The sequence below is a fragment of the Haliotis asinina genome, chromosome 2 (genome assembly GCF_037392515.1).
Source record: "Haliotis asinina isolate JCU_RB_2024 chromosome 2, JCU_Hal_asi_v2, whole genome shotgun sequence".
Lineage (NCBI taxonomy): Eukaryota > Metazoa > Mollusca > Gastropoda > Lepetellida > Haliotidae > Haliotis > Haliotis asinina.
In genome coordinates, this window is record NC_090281.1 from 23,901,106 (window position 1) to 23,923,441 (window position 22,336).

Consider the following 22,336-nt stretch of genomic DNA (forward strand, 5'->3'; position numbering starts at 1 on the left):
TTTTTTGTTGCATCACACTAATTCATACAGAGGAGGCAGATGGCACAGTATGTGATCATAACATTGAAGCTGAAGTTACAATTCGGGGTGGATCCGCTATGGTGTGGAAGTGTCGTTCCCATGACTTTTCTCTTCACCTCATCATAGTTCCCGTGGCATTGGATGGACAGGGGTAACATAACTTGATCCTGGACGGCGCTGTAGTGCCACAGTGATCGAATCTGAATACCATTCTGAATGTCCATTCTATGACGATCTGAGAGCATCTCTCAAACCACGTTTTTTCCATGTATATCCTGAAAGCAAGCTAGCTTTATTATTTACTTCTCAAAACAATACCGTTATAAAGAACCTTGCTAAATATATTTGTTTGGCTATGACAACACAGATGAAATATTTTGTATCCTGCTGATCTTGTGTTCACATCTCTGTACAATTATACCTCTGTCTCCAATCCGTCACTTTTTATGGCGCTTCATGTCTTGAATCCATGTGACGTGTATGTGTATAAAGGGCCGGTGGCCCCCTTACCGAATAAACATAGCTAGGTACAATTAAACCTACAATTTGTCTCCAAATTCGGTCTTGTGGAGTCAATTTTCTGACTGAACGCGCATATGAGGCCATCTAAACATTTACATGTGCCTTTCTAAGCACCATTTTCATGAGGTTGTAGATCCAGTTTCACATAGAGAAAAAAGTGAGTGCGAGATTTTTGACGATGTGCATATATTTGGTGTGCACCACGGGACACATTAATCTCGTTCACAATCTCGTCCGTCTATCTACGGAACGCTCCGAAATCAATCACGCTCGAGGACAGGGAAGTCGACTAAAGGTTATCAAAAATTTCCAAAGCGACCTAACTTATGACACCCACATATCATAACACACATACAAAGCGGCCACACGCATGGCGATGTAGCCATGATATAATTAGTACAAAATATTATAGGAGGCAAAATGAGAATTAAGAAGTAAGCTCATATTTGCTGAATGAAATACTCCGTTATTGAGGATGTGTAGAATCTTGATTTGTCTTGCTTCGTAATATTTCATGGGAAAAAGCAGTCTCATCCCATATGCTTTTCCAGGAATGTGTGAGCAGTGTGCTCTGCAAATAAAAGAAACACAAAAATGGTTTCTGGCGTGTAACTTCTTTGAGAGACATTTAGAAGTTGGATCGATCAGGATGATTAAAGAAGTTGTTTCATCCTCATAGTGTCATCATCCTTCAGGTATGTACTTTTTATACTATATAAATAACTAACAGATAATCATAAATTGTTCAAATTGTCATGGACCGAGCTTCATCATCGCACGCATAGAACTATCTAATGTCAAGGTGAAGGGCATCTGTTCTCCACATTTTGCATGGGCTCCAAAGTTGGGAACTGGCTGGGACGCTGCCCCATGTAACAAATCGGATTACGAGTGGCAATGTTCGTCCACTTTTCATGCAATGCCTGCGCCAACAGTTACAGCTTCCGTGGCTGTTGTTGACGTGATCGCTGACGTTGATCAAGAGCATCCCATAAACGTTTGACTGGGCATAGGTTTGGAGACCTTGAGGCGCATGGCAGTTCTTTGAAGTTGGGGTTCCTCTTACATACCGTTGTCAGTCTTGGTGAGTGACCCGTGAAGATCCCGGGGTAGAATAGGCCTTCAGCAACCCATGCTGGCCACAAAAGGCGACTTAGCTTGTCGTAAGAGGCGACTAACGGGATCGGGTGGTCAGACTCGCTGACGTGGTTGACACGTCATCGGTTCCCAACTGCGCAGATCGCTGCTCATGTTGTTGATCACTGGATAGTCTTGTCCAGACCGCCGCCATATAGCTGGAATATTGCTGAGTGCAGCGTAAAACTAAACTCACTCCCAGGGTGAGTGAGGTCATACTACACGTTGCATAATGAGAATGACATGTGGCGGCAGATTTTCATCTGTGTACACTTGTCCCGTAGATATGCCCTGGGCATGCGCCAAGTGTATGATGCTAAGAATTCTCAGGAAACTTAAGTATAAATAAGAATATTTTAAGACGTTTAGTGAATCCGGTCCCTGTTCTGTTACCACGACGTCTTCAGTCTGTACAGAGAAGCCAAAATTGTGACTCGTCACTAAACCACGCACGTCTTCGCTACTGTTCAGTGTCCTTGACACCACTGACTTCGCGCAGCGGATGATGCCAATCATTCAGAATGACGCTTCGAAACACAGTTCCTTGCCTTTACCTGAGCTACTCTACATATGCATGGCCCGGTAGATCAGTTGGCACAAACGGCAGGTCGAGTTAGCTTCATTAAATAGTGGGGCAGATAATGTTAAACGGCGACCTTGTCTCGGCTGTTGTTGACAATGAACTAACAAAGGTGCACCCCTTCACAGTAATAGACCCAAACCGTCGTGACACGGTCACTCAATGCAGACAGACAGACATCTTTATTCAGTATACAGGGCCATGGTCTTCATTACAGAATAGAACACCAATATATATTTTGTTTCATGCTGGTGACAAGTGACTGTCATAATTGTTGCCTTAGACATCTATCTAACCTGGAGCACAGTGTATTGTGGTAATACAAGTTCAAAGCCAGACGGAAGTACAGTACAAGAACACACTATATGCGTCTGACAAGTATCATTTGGATCTAGGTCGTAGAATAATAACTGGAATTTATGCATTTCTAATTTTACACACCTTTTTCAAAAACTTAACAATACTTATCAAAACGTTTTCATCCCTACTTGAAAAGAGTCTTACAAAGGTTTCTCTACACGGGTTACTCGTATAAATACAGTGTAAACATTCATTTCTTGCATCTTTATAGCGTTGACAGATCATCAATAAATGATTTTCATCTTCAACTAATGACATGCCTTTATCATGACAATATGAACAAAGTCTATTACAATACGGTGTATTATTATGCCATCCTGTTTCGACTGCAAGTTTGAAATTATCACACCTGAACTGACTTAATGAATCAGTATTCATTTCATCAGGTGAAGCTGAACAATCTGTACATGTAGTCTTCGGCTAAAACCTGCTTCGCTTAGACGGATCCTCTCGTGTGAGTCTGACGCCGGTCTCGATCCTTGCCGAAACAGAGTCGCCTGGATACAGTCGACGATGACCTTGTTGCGTTGAGTTTCTGTCACTCGTGACATGTTTTCACTCGTCACTTGATGTACAAGTGTGATGACAGGCTAATGAAAACCCAGCGTTATCACAGTCCAGCAATTCATGTCCATACTGGTTGCGTTTTCAAAATTGTTTTTAGTATTTTTATGGTCATACCTTATTTTTCACAAACTCAAGGTCATGGATTTTTCACTTATTCATTAAATTGGCAGTGAGGGGTGTCATTCACATTGCTCATGCGATTCCATAAAAACCACCATCGCATCCCTTAGCCATAAATTATGAACGGTCCCTAAACTCAGATATTTCCTCTTCTGCAAATTCTATAACAGAAAGTGTTCACTGGCGTTTGGTCACTTGACGTTAATTACCTGTTAGCCTTGATTTTGCAGAGAAGCCATGTTTTGGAAAGTTGCCGCCTGACGTTTCAGGATAAAATCATAACTTTAGAGTCCCAGATAACAGAAGAAATTTAATGGACCCGCCTTTACATTTTATTTTGGTCTAGACGCAATGTTTCCACTGCTCTCACTTGAGACTATCAGTTAGGTCTTCAAATCGATATACATTTTTATCCAGAGACGGCAAACCAAACCGTGGGTGCTTGATCCTTTACCTATTTGCTAACGTCGAAAGACACGGAGGCATCTACGTCCCAGTGTTTTTTCATGTAAATTTATTGTACGCTAGACACTTCGTTATTATATTTTGTGTTTCCCGGATTTCCTCTCTATTTGCGGATTCCAAATTCAGTGAAACACTCATAAAATCTTTGAAACTAAAAATGCCATCTTCCATCGTTCCAACAATGATGTCTTACGTCGAAGTTTTCATTATGACCATCGATATATAAACACACCAGGTGCCCCTGACCTTCAATGGTCACATGGAGATTTCGGGAAGGATGAAAAAAACTGAAAATATTACTTGAGTTACTGCACCATCCAAACCACAAGATACATTCTTCAAAAGCAGAACATTCAGCCTTTTTCCTTAATCAGCTAAAAACCTTTCATGAACAAATTTATGTTACAAATGTGTTCCAGACAGAACAGATTGCAGCAGAACAGCCGCTTCCTATTACAATACTCGTTTTGCCGTTGGTGTTCTGTGATGCCCAGAACTTGTTTTCGTGAAAAAGAATGAAACGGTAGTGTCCGGGCTATGAATGAAAACTGTAGTTTGTGTTAGATTTTACGAATGAAAATTAATCGATATCCTCAAATGGTCCGGATTTGTTCACGATAAATACAGACCTGGTTATGACAACTGGTCGCAACTTGTATTTGGCTTGCCCTTTATCACAGGATACCAATTCCAACAACCAGTGTCAATCAGGTTTCTGTTGAACAACCTGAACGTGTTTCAGACTAGCAACACTGTACTTTCGTCTCCTATTCTCGCGGTACTTACGAATATCGGCTGAAAAAATAATACAAACAGTTCGTTTCATATGGATGCTTGTTGTGTTCAGATGAAGAAATTCCCCCTCTAACATCTGCATCTATCAACTGCTTGATCCATCAGGTGTATTATTATCGTACTTGAGCTCGATGAAAAACATGATCGTCCGCCGCTGACTTTTCGAGGCGTCTCCTATTCCCACGGCATAACGAGAAAATACAGTAACATTATTGGGTGTAAGGAAGGGGAATCTTATCGGAAAGCACGGGGAAAAGTTACGATGTTTCCAAGTTGGTTTAAACTCACGCATATTCGTTACATTGCAAAATTTTGATAATTCAAAGACTTGGTCCACTTCCTAGTTACTGGTCAATGATGTATACAACCGCTAAGTATCACAGATAGGCGATCTCGGCAGAAAATGTGTTTACCGCGAGAATTGGAGACTGTCCAATATCACACAAATCGGTCTATAAGCTAAACTCAACTGCTCCACTTCTGAAAAGATGACAAACTACTTGTGGAAAACGTCTTAGATTTGTTCTAAAAATATTCTGAATACTATTTCCGACCAAGAACATAGGAACAATGACTTGGACCAGTTGACACTTAAAGCTCATAAGCAACAGCTTAATTCTGACAAATGTGTCTGACAATTTCCATAGATGCTTCTCCATACAATGTTTGAAGGCTGTGATGCAACGCCCCAAATTGTGACGGACCTCTAGAAAGAGATACTTTTACTGTCTGATAGGATTTGGTATTTCCCAATATGCAGACCCGCAAAGATCTTTGTTAGAACTGGTCTTGAGCAACCCACTCCTGGCTATGGAGGAGACTAACGGGATCACAGGCTTACTGACTTGGTTAACAAGTCAACCCATCTGATTGCAGAGACCAATGCTCATGCTGTTGTTCACTGGATTGTCTGTGCTCTTATTTACATATAGCCTGAGAATAGCGAGAGTGAAGCCATAAACAAATGAAAAAACTGCTAAATGTGGAGGCACTAATAAATGAACACACGCAAGTGATTTGAGGCCTGGCCAATCCATTGATCGATGGCAGGAGCAAAGATTCTATCCCAATGAAGAGAGACTTAACCAGGTGTTATACATCACATCCTGACACTCGTTCCTTATCTGTCCCTTTGCAATTGATATTGGCAGAGAATATTTCAGAGTTCCTAACTTCCAGCACAATAAGTATCCCTTCAAATGATGACTTCCAGCAGTATTTGTTCAATATGGTCGATATTCCATGCTTCCTTTGCATGAAGAATGCCTATATGGACACTAGTGAGGCTACACTCTTGAAAGGAAGTATATATTGTATTCTTTGGATAAATAGGAAATGTTAAGATCTTCTCAATTATTTTGGAGAATGCTATTATCACAGAACACTTGGACACATTTAAAATCTTTACATTTATTTTGTTCTTGATATTTACAGTGAAATGAAGACAACATAAAGCGAGATATCTTTAAAATGTACAAACACAAAGTGATAAAACCATAATAAGTCTCAGTATAAAACTGTTCACAGTACAATGGCTGGTGGTTGACTACTTCAGACAGGATGGATAGCACTTAACGTCCTTCAACTGAAACAGACAAAGCAATTATCATAGTTTGGAAAGAGAAAATTCCAAGACTGACATTTCATTGATCCCTGTATGAGATTATAAAATCTATCAAAACAAAGCTGGGATTTAGCGTAACCTAGTGTTTCTAACGTCAAAGTGAGAGAGTTGGGCTTTAGGTCGCTTTTAGCAATGTTACAGCAGTATCACGAAGGGAATGTACAAGGTATCAATGGAAGATTTGAGGGGGTTGTGAAGTAATGACATGTACTGTATGATTTGATGTAAGTTATTACAGGTCCTGTGTTTGGAATATCTCTAACAGGATGCAATTCATTTTGTTTCTGCATAGATTTTAAACAAATTGGACATACTGGATGTGTGTTAATGTGTCACGAAAAAGAAAATATCTTCCTGTATTCGTTACCTTTTACTGCAAATATAACTGAATATTGCTGTTAAAACATTTAAGGAGTGATTGGTTAGAGAGATTAAGAGTTCACATATTGTTTGAAGGAAATTCGAAGCAGTGAGGACATAAACATTTTTTTTTCAAAATATTGCATGGAGATATCACTCACTATATGAGGAGATGTCGATCTCATCCGGCAGCTCTGTGATGTTCACCTCGAACCTCTCCTGGACGTCATTGAGGATTTTGGCATCATTCTCATCAGACACAAACGTGATGGCCAAACCCTTTGTACCAAACCTTCCGGCTCGGGCAACCTGAAATCAAAATCAAGGCTGGTGAGTTTAAGACGTCAGTCCTCTATGGTGGAGGGAAGGAATGGATACTGTCGTGAAATGTGTTTAATACACCACTCAGCTATACTGCAGCTGTATGAACACACCATGTAAATAATATAGGTTGGAGGAGACAATCCAGTGATAGATGTGAACCATGAGTCACACTGTTTTGCACAAATGAACAAGTTACAAACCACCTCGCATATTTGGCAGTCTTGTATGGCCAGCATAGGCAGCTATAGGAACAAGTTCAGTTTTAAGCAGAGCTCAGCAATATTAAACTAAATGGCGTCAAACTGTAAATAATGGAGTCTGGACAAGACAATCCAGTGATGAAGGGAATATTCATCAATCTGCACAACTGGGAACCCATAATGTGCAAACCAAGTCAGTGAGCCTGACCACCTGATCCCGGTAGTCACCTCTTACGACGAGCATAGTCACCTTTTATGGCAAGCATGGGTTGCTGAAGGCCTATTCTACCCAAGACCTTCATGTGTCAAGTTGAAAAAGGGACTATATTATTCCATAATTCCAGCAGGGATTAAATAGAAAGCAATCATGTAACATTCATTTGATGTTTTAATACTTAAACCTTACACTCGTTTGGCAAACTATGTAATTCTTTAAAATGTAAGGACAAGCATATTTTCAAAGTAACGATCAACATAAACATGTTAACATACACAATCTGCCGTCAGAATGCTTTAAATATACATATGCCAAACTATATAATTAGGACGATTCCCCCTACCCTGTGAAGGTATGTGTCAGAGTCTTCAGGCATGTCGTAGTTGAAGACAATGTTGACTCGCTCAATGTCCATGCCTCGGCCAAACAAGTTGGTTGCAACCAGAATCCTCTTCTGGAAGTCTTTGAACTGCTGGTATCGCGACAACCTGAACAAATATAATAATTTTTTAAAAAAACCCTCATAACTACGACTTCTACCTATGCTTGAAAAACAGTTTGGTTGTTCATGTTGCTCTCAGCGATATTCACATTATATGGCAGCAGTCTAATAATTAAATTTGGGCTAGAAAATTCTGAGCTCAACAGCGTGATCACTGATCCATGTAATTTGGATGCAGTGACGTGTCAATGAAGATAAATACTGTAATCAACAAATCAGTTCTTAGTTCAATGCTGCATACTGTCCGAAAGCCAACAGCAACACACTTGATGAGACATTAAAGTTGAAGATTTTCTTTGCTTTTTAGGAAATAAGTATATAAAGTGGAAACTGAAACTTTCCTAAACTTTCTAATGGTTAGAAGAGAATCCTCAATGAGGATTGACTATTTGACATTGCTCCTGTCTTGCCAGGCACCTACAAACACACCTCTCTTCTTGTGTCATAGCTCTGTGGATAGCAATAGCTGGGAAGTTTTGTTCGATCAAGAGCTGAGCCAGGGCCATGCATCGCTGTACGCTCTTCACGAAGATGATCACCTACAAAACGATTCAAATGTCTACAAACAATTCTGTATGGGCACCTTAATAGTGTTCGACAGGCAATTTTGTCGATATCACTTACAGCAAAATGCCAAGACACTGCAAAAAGCCCTAGCAAAAACAGTGGAGTGACTTTGGCTTAACATTGCTTTCAGCAAGATTACAGAAATATCATGGCAGGGGACACCAGAAATGAGCTTCACACATTGTACCCATTTTGGGTATTCAAACAGGGTCTTCAGAATGATCAACACACACCTTAACCTCTAGGCTACCCCACAACCGTGTGAAACACTGGAATGAACTTAATAATGAACTATTGGATTAGCTTTGATCTCAGTCAGCATATACCTACCATCCAAATGTACAAACAATCAGGTACTGCTCTTTCAAAACATGGGAATTTTTTGCTCCTATGAATTATACAAACTCTGCCACCATGACAAAGACTTGTAACTTCAGAGGTAACAGCTTGTAGCAACTTATTTAGTAATAGCTGTTTTACCTGGTTGAACTCAAGCACATCAAGGAGTTCGAACAGCTTTCTGTTCTTCTCGTTGTCCTTCAGTTTGACGTAGTGCTGTTGCAAACCATGCAGGGTCAGCTTCGAGTCGTCATCAACGTACACCTCCATCGGCTAGAAAACCACACATTACACATGTTATCCTCGTGTGACCTGACCCGGGTCTCGGTAGGCCAGTCAGAAGCCAAACAATGAGGCTGGTCAGGAGCCCGACGAGGCCATGAGATGGCGAAGGCAAGGCGAGACGTTCGTCAGCCATTTGGCGGTGTTAGTTATGTGGTGTGGCCATAATTCATAATTTTTTAAAGGACAGTTTCCAAAATATTTTCCCTGAACTGATCAAAGGCAAAATATCACTTAGTAATTTCTGAAATGTGTAAATATCTCAGTAGAGATATTTCACACAAACCTGGCCACACCATAACTGAAAACATACTAGATAGCCAAACTCAAGGTCATTTTTGCCCCATCAGAACAGAAATCTCAGTAACATGAACTTGGCTCCCTGGTGCAAAGTACAATAAACATGACATTTAAACCTTGCTTAGAATTTCTTTAAAAAAAACCCAAACAAAACATGCATCAGCAAACAACAAAGGCTAAGGGTGTCAAGTACATCCAAGTGAGCAGGACATCCATTACAGAAATATTCCATCCATGAGACATCCTTCTTCATGAGTGCCGATCTTCCTATCAGGGCCATTCCCAAAATCATATGGAGCAATTTGTATGTCCACCTTAAAGTAGCCAGTTTCATTAACCTGAATATACAGGTTTTGACACTGTTCCACAAAGCAGTGGCACAGTGCTGAAACATTACATCTGCCCAGCACCAACAGCTTTGTGGAATGAGGTACTGGTGATGACTCTGGACATGACAAAAAAAAGGTCATTGACCCAAAGGTGTTACAGGGCAGCTTAAACAAAGCAGTGGTGCCAGAAGTCATTCAGCTGTACCCAAATAAAAGTGGCAGGGCATCACCAAGTTATTGTGGTCAAAGGTTTACGAAACCCATGAGAATGTATTACGTTGACAAACAAGATTTTTCACACTGATTCAGATATGGAACACTGACAAAGAGTATGTGTCAAAGATGTCTCAAAAGACAATTAGCTGCAACAACATCACTCACTCATTCATTCATTGGATTCTCATTTGGATGTACATCACATAATCAAGGATATGACACAAATGTATTTTCTTTCCAAAATTACTTACACATTTTGGGAATAGAAATATTCAACACGAAGTAGTTGACAAACTCTTCCCTATAAAACTTCATACGCTCTGACAATGAAATATCTGTCCCCTAATCTGATATCTTTTAAAATATTGACTACATAATCTATTCTGGGTGTCATAAATATTCTTAAATGAAAGCCTACAACTTCCCCTTTCCAACGAAAGATATAAAAGTCAAGTTTTGTAGGCGTTGAAGTTCCATTAAAATATAAAAAAAACCCCCCAAAATCAACCTGAAACTTATCCCAATACATGTAAACAGAAACAAAGGCCAAATTAGGTGTAGGTGGGAGCACCAACTTGACACATCTGACAGCATACTTGCACATCCATGCCTACAGCAATGACCTGGAACACCCAGGGGAGATAACTACGGATCACAATAACACGACGCTGACGGATCCGCACTGCTTGAGCACCTGTTGCACCAAGAAAGCTGGAACTTGTATGTGAAGATTCAGTCCGATTATGACAAAAGGAATGAACTCCAGAACAATATTCACAGTCCACAGTCAGTTTATCTTGAGACAAGACACACATGCCCTTTGCTTTGAGAGCGCAGGGTGCTAGTGTGCCTTCAGTCCATAACTTCCATGGGAACTCACTTTCACAAGAACATGATGTATGTGTGCGCGTTTTCAAGACGATGCAAAATGTATTACTCAATAGCAAATAATCTTTCAGCCTGTGTCTTTGTATTACACGATCATATTAATGTGAATCATTATCTGTACGCCATCCACCCTAGTTGTGCTTGCATGCGAGTATGTACTGTAATTGTGTAGTTTTAACCTTATATATGATCATATTCATGTATTGTCAGGTGTGAAAGGTTTGTTTCTTAAATAGATCCATGTTGAACCAGGTGATATAAATGCAAATCAAATGAGCGATTTCATCTCATGAACAATTAATCATAAACTGATTTCGCAAACGCACTTACAGGAAGCCAAGAGACACACGTCCCCCTTGCTAGGAGAGCGCAGGTTCAGTGTGCCCCACAAGCCCAACGATGTGATCCCTGACGAGTGTGAAAATAACAAGAGTATACAGGTATTGAGTAGGTAATGTTAAATGCCACTGCAGGTATGTGAACAGAATGTCTTCGTGATAACAAGGATGCATAGCTATTTGAGAAAAACCCTGTTCCTTTACTAGGAGAGCCAAGGTTTAGGGTATCTCGTTTTTAATTTATAAAGAAAGAACTTGTCACAGAACTGGATGACGGTTTCTGATGTGTATCTTAACAATATATAATTCTTGTAAGAAGTACATTTTGAGAAACACTCTTTCCCCTTGCTTGGAGAGCTTAGGTTCAGAGTGCCTCTATATCAATGTGATGACATTAATAGACGTGAACTGTATATCTTAATATAGTAAGTGAATGTATGCTTCAACAACCCTGTGACAGATGTTATCTCGCGTGAATTTCATATTCCGAACTAACATTTGAGACTTGTGTTTTACTGAAGAAGGTATTGTGCGACTATGCAGGCGGTTGATGTGCTACAGAAGGGGATCCACGAACGCCAGGTAAAGCTTTAGGTGTTTTCCAGGCATCTCGTGCCAACTGCTGCCACAGCCATGGCAGGGAGAGCTCAGCGGTAGGTGCAGCTGCAATGTAGGTGCAGAATCTGACATGTTGTGTCAGCATCTAGATCAGCCATTGCATTCAATGCCATGGCCACAATAACCAACTGAAGAAAAAGAAACTTGGCGAGAAGGGGTTGTTGTAATTACATCTTGCATGAACTTCTTGCAGATCGGTCGGACATCTTTGCTGAGAGTGGCGCTGAACATCATCACTTGTTTCTCATGTGGTGTCAGGCGGAATATTTCTTGGACATCTCGTCTCATATCTGAAGCAAGATTGTTCCACTTAACTTCAAATGCAGATGACTTACAGATTTCTTACTCAATAAAGTGAACCTTTGCAAATATTGTCTTGATACATCTGAACTTTTATTTAGATACACACATTCCCTTTCCCTATGAACTGTTTCTAATGTCCCACTGGATCAGAGATTCATATACAGAACATTGAAATTCGGCCATTTTCGGGATTATCAGGGATTTTCTGAATTTGGAATGGGCCACTATCTTTGTATGAACTGTAAACTTAAAAGTTCCAATGGGCCTCTTTTTATTCTAATGTGCAAAATGGCCACTGGATCTTCGTAAATTGAAAGATTGAAAACTAATTTAAAGTGAACAAGGATGAAATTATTACAAATATGACTTGTCTCATCAACTAAAGAAAAAGTGTCAACAGGGGGAACTAACTCACCCAATTCAGCCAGCATCTTGTCGCACTCGTCCAGGATGAAGTGTTTGATGTGCTTCAGACTAAGGGTCTTGTTACGTGTGAGGGCAAGGATACGGCCAGGGGTTCCCACTACAATGTGTGGGCAGTTCTTCTTCAGCACCTCCTCATCTTTCTTTACCGACATTCCACCGAAGAACACAGCGATCTTGACGTTGTTCATGTACTTACTGAACCTCTCATACTCCTTGCTGATCTGGAAGGCCAGCTCACGAGTGTGGGCAAGAACCAACACTGATACCTGAAAGTAGACAATCATGGTTCAAAACTTGGACACCAATATGAGTGAGTGAGTGAGTGAGTGAGTGAGTGAGTGAGTGAGTGAGTGAGTGAGTGAGTGAGTGAGGTAGGTTTTGTTTTACGCCGCCCTCAGCAATATTCCAGCTATATGGTGGCAGTCTGTAAATAATAGTCTGGACCAGACAATCCAGTGATCAACATGAGCATCGATCTGCACAATTGAGAACCGATGACGTGTCAACCAAGTCAGCGAGCCTGACCACCTGATCCTGTTAGTCTGACCGCACACCAATATGAATTACTGGCAAACAAGTATATGTTGGACAGGGCAGAAAAGGTGTTTATGAGAAGTAGGCAATGAGCAAAAACATTTGGTTTGTGAAAGGGAGAGAAGATGTAGGCTAGTACATGTGCTATACATGATGATGAAATTGATTCCGCTCATAGCTGCTCATTAGACTCACATGGTCTGTTCAGCAACTACACTTAATTGCACATGGCCAGGGTCCCTTTGCTCACAATGGCAAGCGCCAGTGGGTGGCACTCATACATGCAAATAATGGTCAATTGTCAGGCCAGTGCTCGACTTATTTTTGTTGGCCAGTAGTAGGGGTCAGAACTTGGGGGTTATTAGGCTCAATTGCTAAACTGATTAGTTTGAAACTTATCTTTTAATAGGGCTGAACATGATGACAAGGCTCCCTTTAAGATCATGCTCAATTTCAAATGCTGAACTAACATCAATTTTAGCAATAACTTGAAATAAAGATGCAGGCATTGAACATATAATGTGTATCAGCTACAGACAGAGCATCTTGTCATTAATGTTAAACAGACAACAGAACACTAACTAAACTAATTCTGCAACAAATTCTTAAACAAAAAACAGCTTTGAACCAAAATACAATGGGTGTCAGGACAAGAATCAGATGACTACATGTATAATTTCAGTCTGTGGCATGAGGTGTTGCACAGTATTTATTTCATGGAGATGGACTTACCTGTCCGTCAACAGGCTCAAGTTGCTGAAGTGTGGCCAGCACAAACACAGCAGTCTTCCCCATACCAGACTTAGCTTGGCACAACACATCCATGGAAAGGATGGCCTGGGGAATGCATTCGTGCTGAACTGAAACAGGGGAGACGACACAAATAATACTTCCATGAATCTTCACCCATAAGACAGTGTACAGGCAGTAATAATATAGTTCTCGTATCATGATTCATTTTCTAATATGAAGCAATGGTGATACTTTCGGTCAGTTTTCATCCACAGAACTATTGCTGACATCAGGAACAACAATTGAACATAACAACTGTGTTTTAGTTTCAATGACCTTGTCCAAAAGTTCAAATTTTTAGGCTTAATATGGGTTCACATAACTCTAAAAAGATATTGCTACCATACAATAAACCAAGAAGAGTGATAAAATCTCCACAACTACTGCGGTCTACATAGCTTCTGCATGATAACTGAAAAAACGCTAGGATCCTCTACTAACACAACAAAATGTGCTCCATACTTTATTTTGCTTTTTAAACCTGCGAGGGGCAAAAATGTGGCAAGAACAATACCTTCTGACGGATGCTCAAATCCACAGTCTACAATAGCCCGCAGCAGTTCTGGTTTAAGCAGGAAGTCTCTGAAGCCAGAGCTGTGAATGGATACATATGTTCCCTTGACATCTTTCTTGACTTGCCCATCACCAGCTGCCCCCTCTGTGGTGGTTTCATTCTCTTCCTCCTCATAGTCCAAGATTTCATTCTCAACTTCGTTATCTGCCATCTTTGATTTCTAAGAAAAAATGTTTTCTTATTATCATTTCTGAAGATGATGCCATTTCAAGATGTCCTCTAATAACGATGGAAAACAATAATAGCAATAACAACATTTATACATGTTTAGCTTTTACTTTCATGTCAATTTCTATTTCGAAGATGAGGTTCACGAGTTTCTTGTTCCTGTAACACTGCAGCAGCCTCACAAGATGAAAACCGTGATAAATATAAGCATCCCAGGGTCTGATACAGTCATTACACTTATCAGCCTTTTTTTGGACACAGTAAACCTTAATGTTACAACAATGAAACTGTCGTTGATCATTACTGTCAGCCATGAACTAAGTAACAATTGTATCAAGCCAATACGTCTATAACGACCTGTCAATTTTCTTATTGTCTAACAACCATGTAACTATGAACATTGGTAGGGTGGAGACCAATAGGTCTTGAACAACCTTTCTTCTGAAAACACCTCAATAACTGTATTACCTCAATACCATTATCACCTATTAGGTCTGTTCCATTAGCATGTTTAATTCTTGCAAAGTAATTCAAGGTAACTATTTCACATAAATGATGGCATTTGACCAAGGCACCACTGTGATCAGTATTGATGCTAAATTTAATCTAAATAATTTTGAACTACCTCAAACTAAAATGCTTCAGATGAAGTAACTTGTGTTTCCACATGTAGTATCTCGATCTTATGGTTATAAGGATTATTAGCAGTGTATGAAACAGCATCTGCCAGGTGGACCGCTGCTTGGTAGTTAAGTGGCTAGCTTACAACTTCCGTTAATAACTGGCCCTGTGTGACAATACATTTTCCAGGGGTATATAATTGACAATGTCATTGACTATGGGAAATATTCCGAAAATAATTTAACAATGCGTAGTTCATGATCAATCAAACTGTAACTTCCACAGATCAACCTACCCATTTATCTATCACTAAACGGGACTTTTCTAGAGAACACATTCAGCTAAAGAATAATGTCATTCTCTTCTGATGGCAGTGACACTAAATGAATTAACAGTGACCACCAAGTAATGGTTTTACCAAAATTGCTTTTGCACATGTTTAAGTTATATCACTACAAGTAATTCATTAATTACTTTCTTTTAACACCATATCTCAATTTCCTATATTTAATACAGAGCTGTTGCATGTTAACAGGGCTGGCAACATTTTTCAGTTATCAGTCCTGTGGGCTTCCCGTCTTTTTGTAGGAGTTCCATACACTGATATTAGGAAAATTTCAAAACATTTGTTAACTTCATTTAATCTCACAACCAGTTTCGCAGCAATGAAGAAGACTTGTGCTTCAGAAACCCTGATATCTAAAAAATGCAAGTAGAATATAATTCAACTTGTCAATACAAAGGAATGCTCAATAACATTACCATAATGAAATGCACAAGCATTATTTCAACTGCTCCTACTCCTTGGATTTGTAGAATTGTACTGGCTATGCAATGCACAATCTTTTCTTGCTGTATATATAAAGGGTATCAAAATAGAGCTTATATCATTCTAGTTACTAAGAACTAAATATAGGACTCATGTCTCAGCATTTTCTATTTTGGATCCATCATCAAGTTTACTAATCCGTTGGAATATCCATACGCACAAACTGATATGTACAATAATTCTGCCATGGTATGGGTAAGGCAAGCACTCATGAATCTGCTCAGATTACCCACTCTATATTTATAGCACCTTTACTCATGGCATGAATGATGTCATTTGAATTTTCAGGCTTCATTACTTAATGTGATCTTTACAAGGAACTCATTCACTGAAAGATGCCTTCACTGTAAATGCATTACAAGCGGCACCTTCGAACTATGATACTATCTGAATGACCTAGGTGTTACTACTCGACAATGTGCTTATCGAAACGACGAAGCGTTACGGAAACAAGCTGTTATCTTCTTTGTGTTCAAATCTTGGGATTTCGTCTAGAAGTCATAAATTCAACAACTATTTACATACTTGATGGGACACATCTATCACATTTCATATACCGAACTGCCATTATACCAAGAAAATACACGAGGAGAGTCATACAAAGAAGCCATTCTTAAGCAAATGTAGATCTACTCTCGACCTAGATACCACGTCGCCATTTTGAAACAGTAGACATTTCGTTCGAACTAAGGCAGATGCAAGGCCAATCACAACTGCAATACACACTCGTTATAGTAAAATAAACAATCACTTATAAACAAGAGATACTGCTGTAAACTATAGTTACAAATTAAATATGATTGAAACTCCTCCGGCAACGGATGGCTTCTGACAAACCTTTACCTTTGAAGAGAACTGCCACGCACTTGTCTGATGGGCTATGTTACTTCCGGAGCAGTACGCAGTCAATGGGGACCATCACAAAATGGTTTGATGATTTGTCTTCGCAGTTTTCAAAAAAAATGTCAGGAAACGTAAAGCCTTCGTTCTAGTGTAGCAATGACTGTTCAAGATATTTTTAAGTATACTCATAAGTTATAATGATTGTCCCCGAATAGGGTTTCAACACTTATTCTTAATCCCTCAATCACTGATGAGACGTCCCCTGACACTGATGATGTCACATGACATCAAGATGGCGGATGGGGATGAAATGGATGAGGATAGGAAAACAATAGATGCAAATGACAGTGCTGTGGAAATGAATGGAGAGAATGGCGAAGGCGATTTGTATGATGGAAGTGATCTTGAAAGTCTTGTGGATGGCTGTGCTCAAGGTCGTTATATAAGAATATTTCACCATGACATTAGTATCTTTACTGACTTTAGCCGCGCTAATCTGTCATTTGCCAACTTGAGATTTAATGGCAGGAATCTTGACATATTGGTGATTGTAGCTGGTTAGAATCGTCATTATGTTGTAAAAAAGGCATTCTTGCTGCTCGGTTGAAGATACTGGCCCTATTTTGTCACTGAAATGAAACGTGCAATTCAACTTTCAAGGCTTTGACTTTGTCGACAGGTCAAGTACAAGTATACAGTTGACACTGACAGTGTTATTGAGATAGGACATGTTGACATATATTGATCAACACTACAGATGTTTAGGCATACATATTTACATATATGTAACAGTGACATTATTCAGCACAAGTAATTCCTATTGCTCTGGCTTTGACGAGTATATTGTTGATGAAAATTATTTGTGACCCATTTGTTTCACTTTCACGCCATGTTGGAAAGAAACTTATCTCACATTTTTCGCTCTTGTATAGTTCCATTGGGGTAGCAAACATCAGTTGTAAAACAATATGAAAAAGGAATCCACCTTCTAACAGCCAAATGGTTTTGAATCCATTTTGATGTTATTTGAATAAATTTTTGCCCTTACAAGATGAAAAAATATACTTTAATTCATTAACTGCTTCATTAGTTAAATCAAAATTACATTTTTGTAAGATACAATGAGGGTTTATTTGCAAAGAAAGTCTGTATCAGTCAATAATCACAGTTACTGTTTCCCAAACAATCTGGTGAAGTGATGACTTTGGTGAGCTATTAGTCTTTGTTTTCAATCTATCATAGAAGAAAGTTTCTGTATGCATCATTAAACAACAGACAAGTTTAAATATTGCTTTAACTTTGTTATATGCATCATAAATAAACACTCAAAGCATGATAATGTCCATTCTGTCTTTACAGAATATAGTGATCTGAACAACACTTTAGACAGACTGGATGAATGTCTGAACACTCTTGAACTGAGAAGTGATGATCTTTATTCCAAGTTCAAGGACCTTCTCGAGTCCAGTCGACAGGCCAGGCAGGAACTGGAGGAAGAACGCCGTAAATGTGAAGATGTCAGCATCCCAGTCAGTGAAACAAAGGACAGTTCATAGTCCATGATCTAAATTACAATGTGCAGTAATGCCAGTCTGAATACACCAAAAGAAAACGGGAATGAACCTTAAAGGTTACCATCAAGTGTTATCGGAAGATTTTCACACCTGTTTGATCATGTGACATCAATCATTCAAGATGGATTTCCTATTTTGCTACACTGCACTACATAACCAATTAATATTTTCCAATGACTGAGATAGCTTTCTCAGTTAGGCTTAGAACAACATTGATCTGTCTTCTCCAGTGTTCATTTAGAAATGGTTCATTGTAATGTATACTCTAGGGTAAGCTATATTAACTGAACATTTACTAGGGATGGTTTCAGCTTATTTCTTTGTGGCAGTTTGGGTTATGTCTGCTGTATTTGTAATAATGTAGACTGATGAAAGTACAAAAGTCAGGAAAACATACAACAAATGTATCAGGATTTTGTATAACTAAAAAGTTATACATTAATTCATACATCTGATCATCATTTTACTTTTTATCACCTATGGATCGAAATCAAATTTCCAGATGATTTAGATTATCCTGTACAATTTGCTTTTAGATATGTTTTTAATTTTCAAAATCTGTACACCCAAATAGCAATATGCTTTGCCCCAAAGATGATAAAAAAATAGATTTCAGTGAAAACTTTTTTATTGTCCACATTACGCATAATTTTCCATAATAAGAGTTTTCCATTAGTAAACAATATTGATCATTCTGTGAAGCCATTTACACAAAACCCTCATGGCTGTCATTCTATAGTATTTGTGTAACTGCATTCCAGGTCATTTGGAACTGTTTGAAAGGCATATAAGTAGTTCTAGTCAGGTCCTGTGAAATATCTGTCAATATTTTCTTCATTGTGATTCCTTATTTAGCTGCAGCATTTCGTGGTATTGAACCTGTTGAAAGACAGGATGGTTGGGTGGGAAATGACAGTTTTGAAACTTCAGACAGAACCTGTCCACTGATGGCACTAACCTGCTCATAAGTATACATGTATTTTGTTCACAGGGTATAGGAGTGTATTTTGAATTTTTAGATGGTGTCACATGTTATCATTATTTTGGCTGAGATACAGTAGGTGACCTTTCAAGAAGGGAATTAAACTATTTCCTCTGCGAGAGGTAAATGCAAAGGTAGACATGCACACATTGGTCTTAAAAATGTTCCTAGATAGAATATTCAATGATATTATGTGTGATGGTTAAATACAAGGAGGGCACTGTGTTTTATCATTGTTTCAAGTCTTCATAAAATGACCCTTCAATGAAGTGCACCTTTTACAAATATTTTGTTGGAAGATACTTAACGTGTACCTCAAGTAGCAACAGCAAGTTTACTGCAGACTAGAAATATTCAATAGGTTTCTCAGGGTGGAGGTCATTTAGCACTTCAGGTAACACCTTTAGCTGACACATTAACTGGTATGGAAGGAGATGGCATATGATATTCAGCTTTTTCCAAGGTTTCACACTAAAAATATGGTGATTACAGAATATATTCGTAATTACATAGTGTTAACTCCTGAGAATAACTACCTTGATGATATTCCGGAACAGATTCCATGATATATGACAGGCAATATACAGGTGAAAATGGTATGAATGTATCTCTGCAATCAATGATACCAGAATGTTATGAAGCGAGTTGATGTGCATCCCTATAACATAAAGTATCACAGGAAATGTACACTGGCCTGTGGTGTATAGGCGACATACTGTATTTGGATCTTTTAGCCAGGAATACGTGATTGCAAGTGATGTTAAGTGTGATTGTTTCTGTGATCAATTTTCACATGTATGTCTTGTTTTAAGTGAATGTACTGGGAATATTTATTTACATATTGTTGGAATTTAATCATTTCAATGTTTTCATTGAATAAAATGTCAGTTGTCTTGTGATATATTATGTGATGTTTACAAACAAAACTATCATGCAGTGAATGTGAGTGGAGTTATTTGGTGCAGCTCGCTTTTTCAACAGCACGTCTTTCTCCACAGTGTGTTGGATGTGTGGAGAAGGGCGGTGACAGGGGTAGGCTGAAGTACTGTCAGAAATACAAAAAAACTGTTTTTTTCGCATTTGTATCTACAATTTATGTAGTTATTATGTGAAAGGGTGAGATATCTGTTAAACAACGTTCGGCCTAACAACAGTCTGAGTGGTAGGAAGATAGGAACGTAGAAGAAAAACTTTACTGAGGAGAAATTTGTGTAGAAATGAGCATTGCGTTTTTTTCCTTTAAAATCCAAAGCAACTTATTTGGAACAGACCATGACTTTATGCATATTAGTGTGCGATGATATTGTATTACAAAGGACACTATTTAATCGTCCATTATAAACTTAAACTTAAATTCATTATAAAAAAATAATGACCTTTATACTGAAACTATTACAGATGTAACTACCAAGGAGTCTCACTGTAAAAGGAAAGAGGTAGGTGGGGTCGTCTCAAAGGGTGTGTCACAGGCAGGGGTTGGGGTTAGTGTGGGGGATGGAGATATCAGCTGAGTTTAGATAATTCTCTAAGAAATTAAACTGGGGAAGCAGACAGTTGGGAAAGCAGAGAGCAATACAACTCTTTGGTTTTGGCTAATTTGGGATTCAAGACCATCAGATCTTGGCTTAAATAATGGAGGGATCTCTGGATGGAAAACATTGATTGCCTTAGACCACACATCGCTCAAATACAAATTATCGGAGATATTCAACGCAGCCATGTGTGCTTTGTTCTGCTGTTGCAGTTGGGTCTATCATGTCGAGCTATCGAAAACTGGTCTTTCATTCACACATTCCCCAAAGCTGTTTCTACTTTCAGCCATCTAACAAAAGTCACCTTACAAGTCCCCTCCCAACAGCTGTTCCCCCTTCAGTTCCCTCCCAACAGCCATTCCCTCTTCAGTTCCCTCCCAACAGCTGTTCTCCATTCAGTCCCCTCCCAACAGCCATTCCCTCTTCAGTCCCCTCCCAACAGCTGTTCCCCCTTCAGTCCCCTCCCAACAGCCATTCCCTCTTCAGTCCCCTCCCAACAGCTGTTCCCCCTTCAATCCCCTCCCAACAGCCATTCCCTCTTCAGTCCCCTCCCAACAGCTGTTCCCTCTTCAGTCCCCTCCCAACAGCCGTTCCCTCTTCAGTTCCCTCCCAACAGCTGTTCCCTCTTCAGTTCCCTCCCAACAGCTGTTCCCTCTTCAGTCCCCCCCCAACAGCCATTCCCTCTTCAGTTCCCTCCCAACAGCTGTTCCCCATTCAGTCCCCTCCCAACAGCCATTCCCTCATCAGTTCCCTCCCAACAACTGTTCCCCATTCAGTCCCTTCCCAACAGCTGTTCCCCCTTCAGTCCACTCCCAGCAGCCATTCCTTCTTCAGTTCCCTCCCAGGATTTGTCTTTCATTCAGAGATTGAATCAATGTTGATAAATAATAATGGATATTTTGAAAAAGCATCACCACATGGATTTCATTCAAAGCAAAGCTGTTTGTTCAGTTATGCCCCTTGTTTGGTGACTGGAGTATGAGGTTTACAAGTTTCAGTAAGTAGTGTGTGATTTGACCATGAAAACCCTGACCATTCACAGAGGCAAGAAAATTATTAAAAAAATGGTCTACAGTGATTTAGCGAACTGCCTGAAAAATAAGTAATGATTCATAATGACACCCAGTGCACGTGTAGAAGGCTCCCACGTTGTGCACATGCTTCGAATGCATTGTGTTTGTGTGGTGATCATGTGAAATGATGCTGCATACACAAGATGAATGTCATTGTAACATTCCTCAGTGGGTATTCTTTCTACCAGACTTCAAAGTTCAGGTTCCCCTACTTTTTTTGAAGAGTATATTCCAGGACGGCATATGTCCCCACCTACCTCTGCTTATGGGGGTAGCCTCATAGTTAAAGCGGTTGCTTGTCACACCAAAGACCGTAGTTTGATTCCCCAATGGGTACAATGAGTGAAGCGCATTATTTGTTTTCCCCCCAGTGATGTTGTTAAAAGTGGTGTAAAATTAAAACCTCACTCACTC

General features: G+C 39.5%; 3 protein-coding genes across 5 annotated transcripts in view; 2 read left to right on the top strand and 1 right to left on the bottom strand.

Moving 5' to 3' along the window:
• Positions 1-5,957: 5,957 nt before the first annotated feature.
• LOC137273429 (spliceosome RNA helicase DDX39B) lies at positions 5,958-17,013 on the bottom strand. Of its 2 annotated transcripts, none has more exons than XM_067806114.1 (10): positions 16,762-17,013; positions 14,241-14,460; positions 13,667-13,794; positions 12,390-12,666; positions 11,843-11,961; positions 8,842-8,973; positions 8,224-8,333; positions 7,636-7,780; positions 6,713-6,860; positions 5,958-6,152 (listed from the first exon to the last, which is right to left on the bottom strand). In XM_067806114.1, exons 2-10 carry the CDS (start codon positions 14,449-14,451, stop codon positions 6,139-6,141), a joined length of 1,284 nt encoding a protein of 427 aa, XP_067662215.1. In that variant the 5' UTR covers positions 14,452-14,460; positions 16,762-17,013; the 3' UTR covers positions 5,958-6,138. The 2 variants fall into 2 exon arrangements, with proteins under 2 accessions (XP_067662215.1, XP_067662216.1); XM_067806115.1 differs by having other exon boundaries at positions 16,706-16,784.
• A 21-nt stretch (positions 17,014-17,034) lies between these two features.
• LOC137273432 (UPF0184 protein-like) overlaps positions 17,035-22,336 on the top strand; it is a 44,624-nt gene continuing 39,322 nt past the window's right edge. Inside the window, exons 1-2 of one of the 2 annotated variants that reach the window (XM_067806118.1) lie at positions 17,035-17,195; positions 18,121-20,213. In XM_067806118.1, coding sequence (XP_067662219.1) covers positions 17,036-17,195; positions 18,121-18,317 — 357 coding nt within the window. In that variant the 5' untranslated portion in view covers position 17,035 and the 3' untranslated portion in view covers positions 18,318-20,213. Of the gene's footprint in view, positions 17,196-18,120; positions 20,214-22,336 lie in introns of those variants that run through there. The other variant, XM_067806119.1, reaches the window with a different exon arrangement.
• On the top strand, positions 20,966-21,730 carry LOC137271657 (putative uncharacterized protein DDB_G0290521). The gene has a single exon (XM_067804089.1). It carries the CDS (start codon positions 20,966-20,968, stop codon positions 21,728-21,730), a length of 765 nt encoding a protein of 254 aa, XP_067660190.1.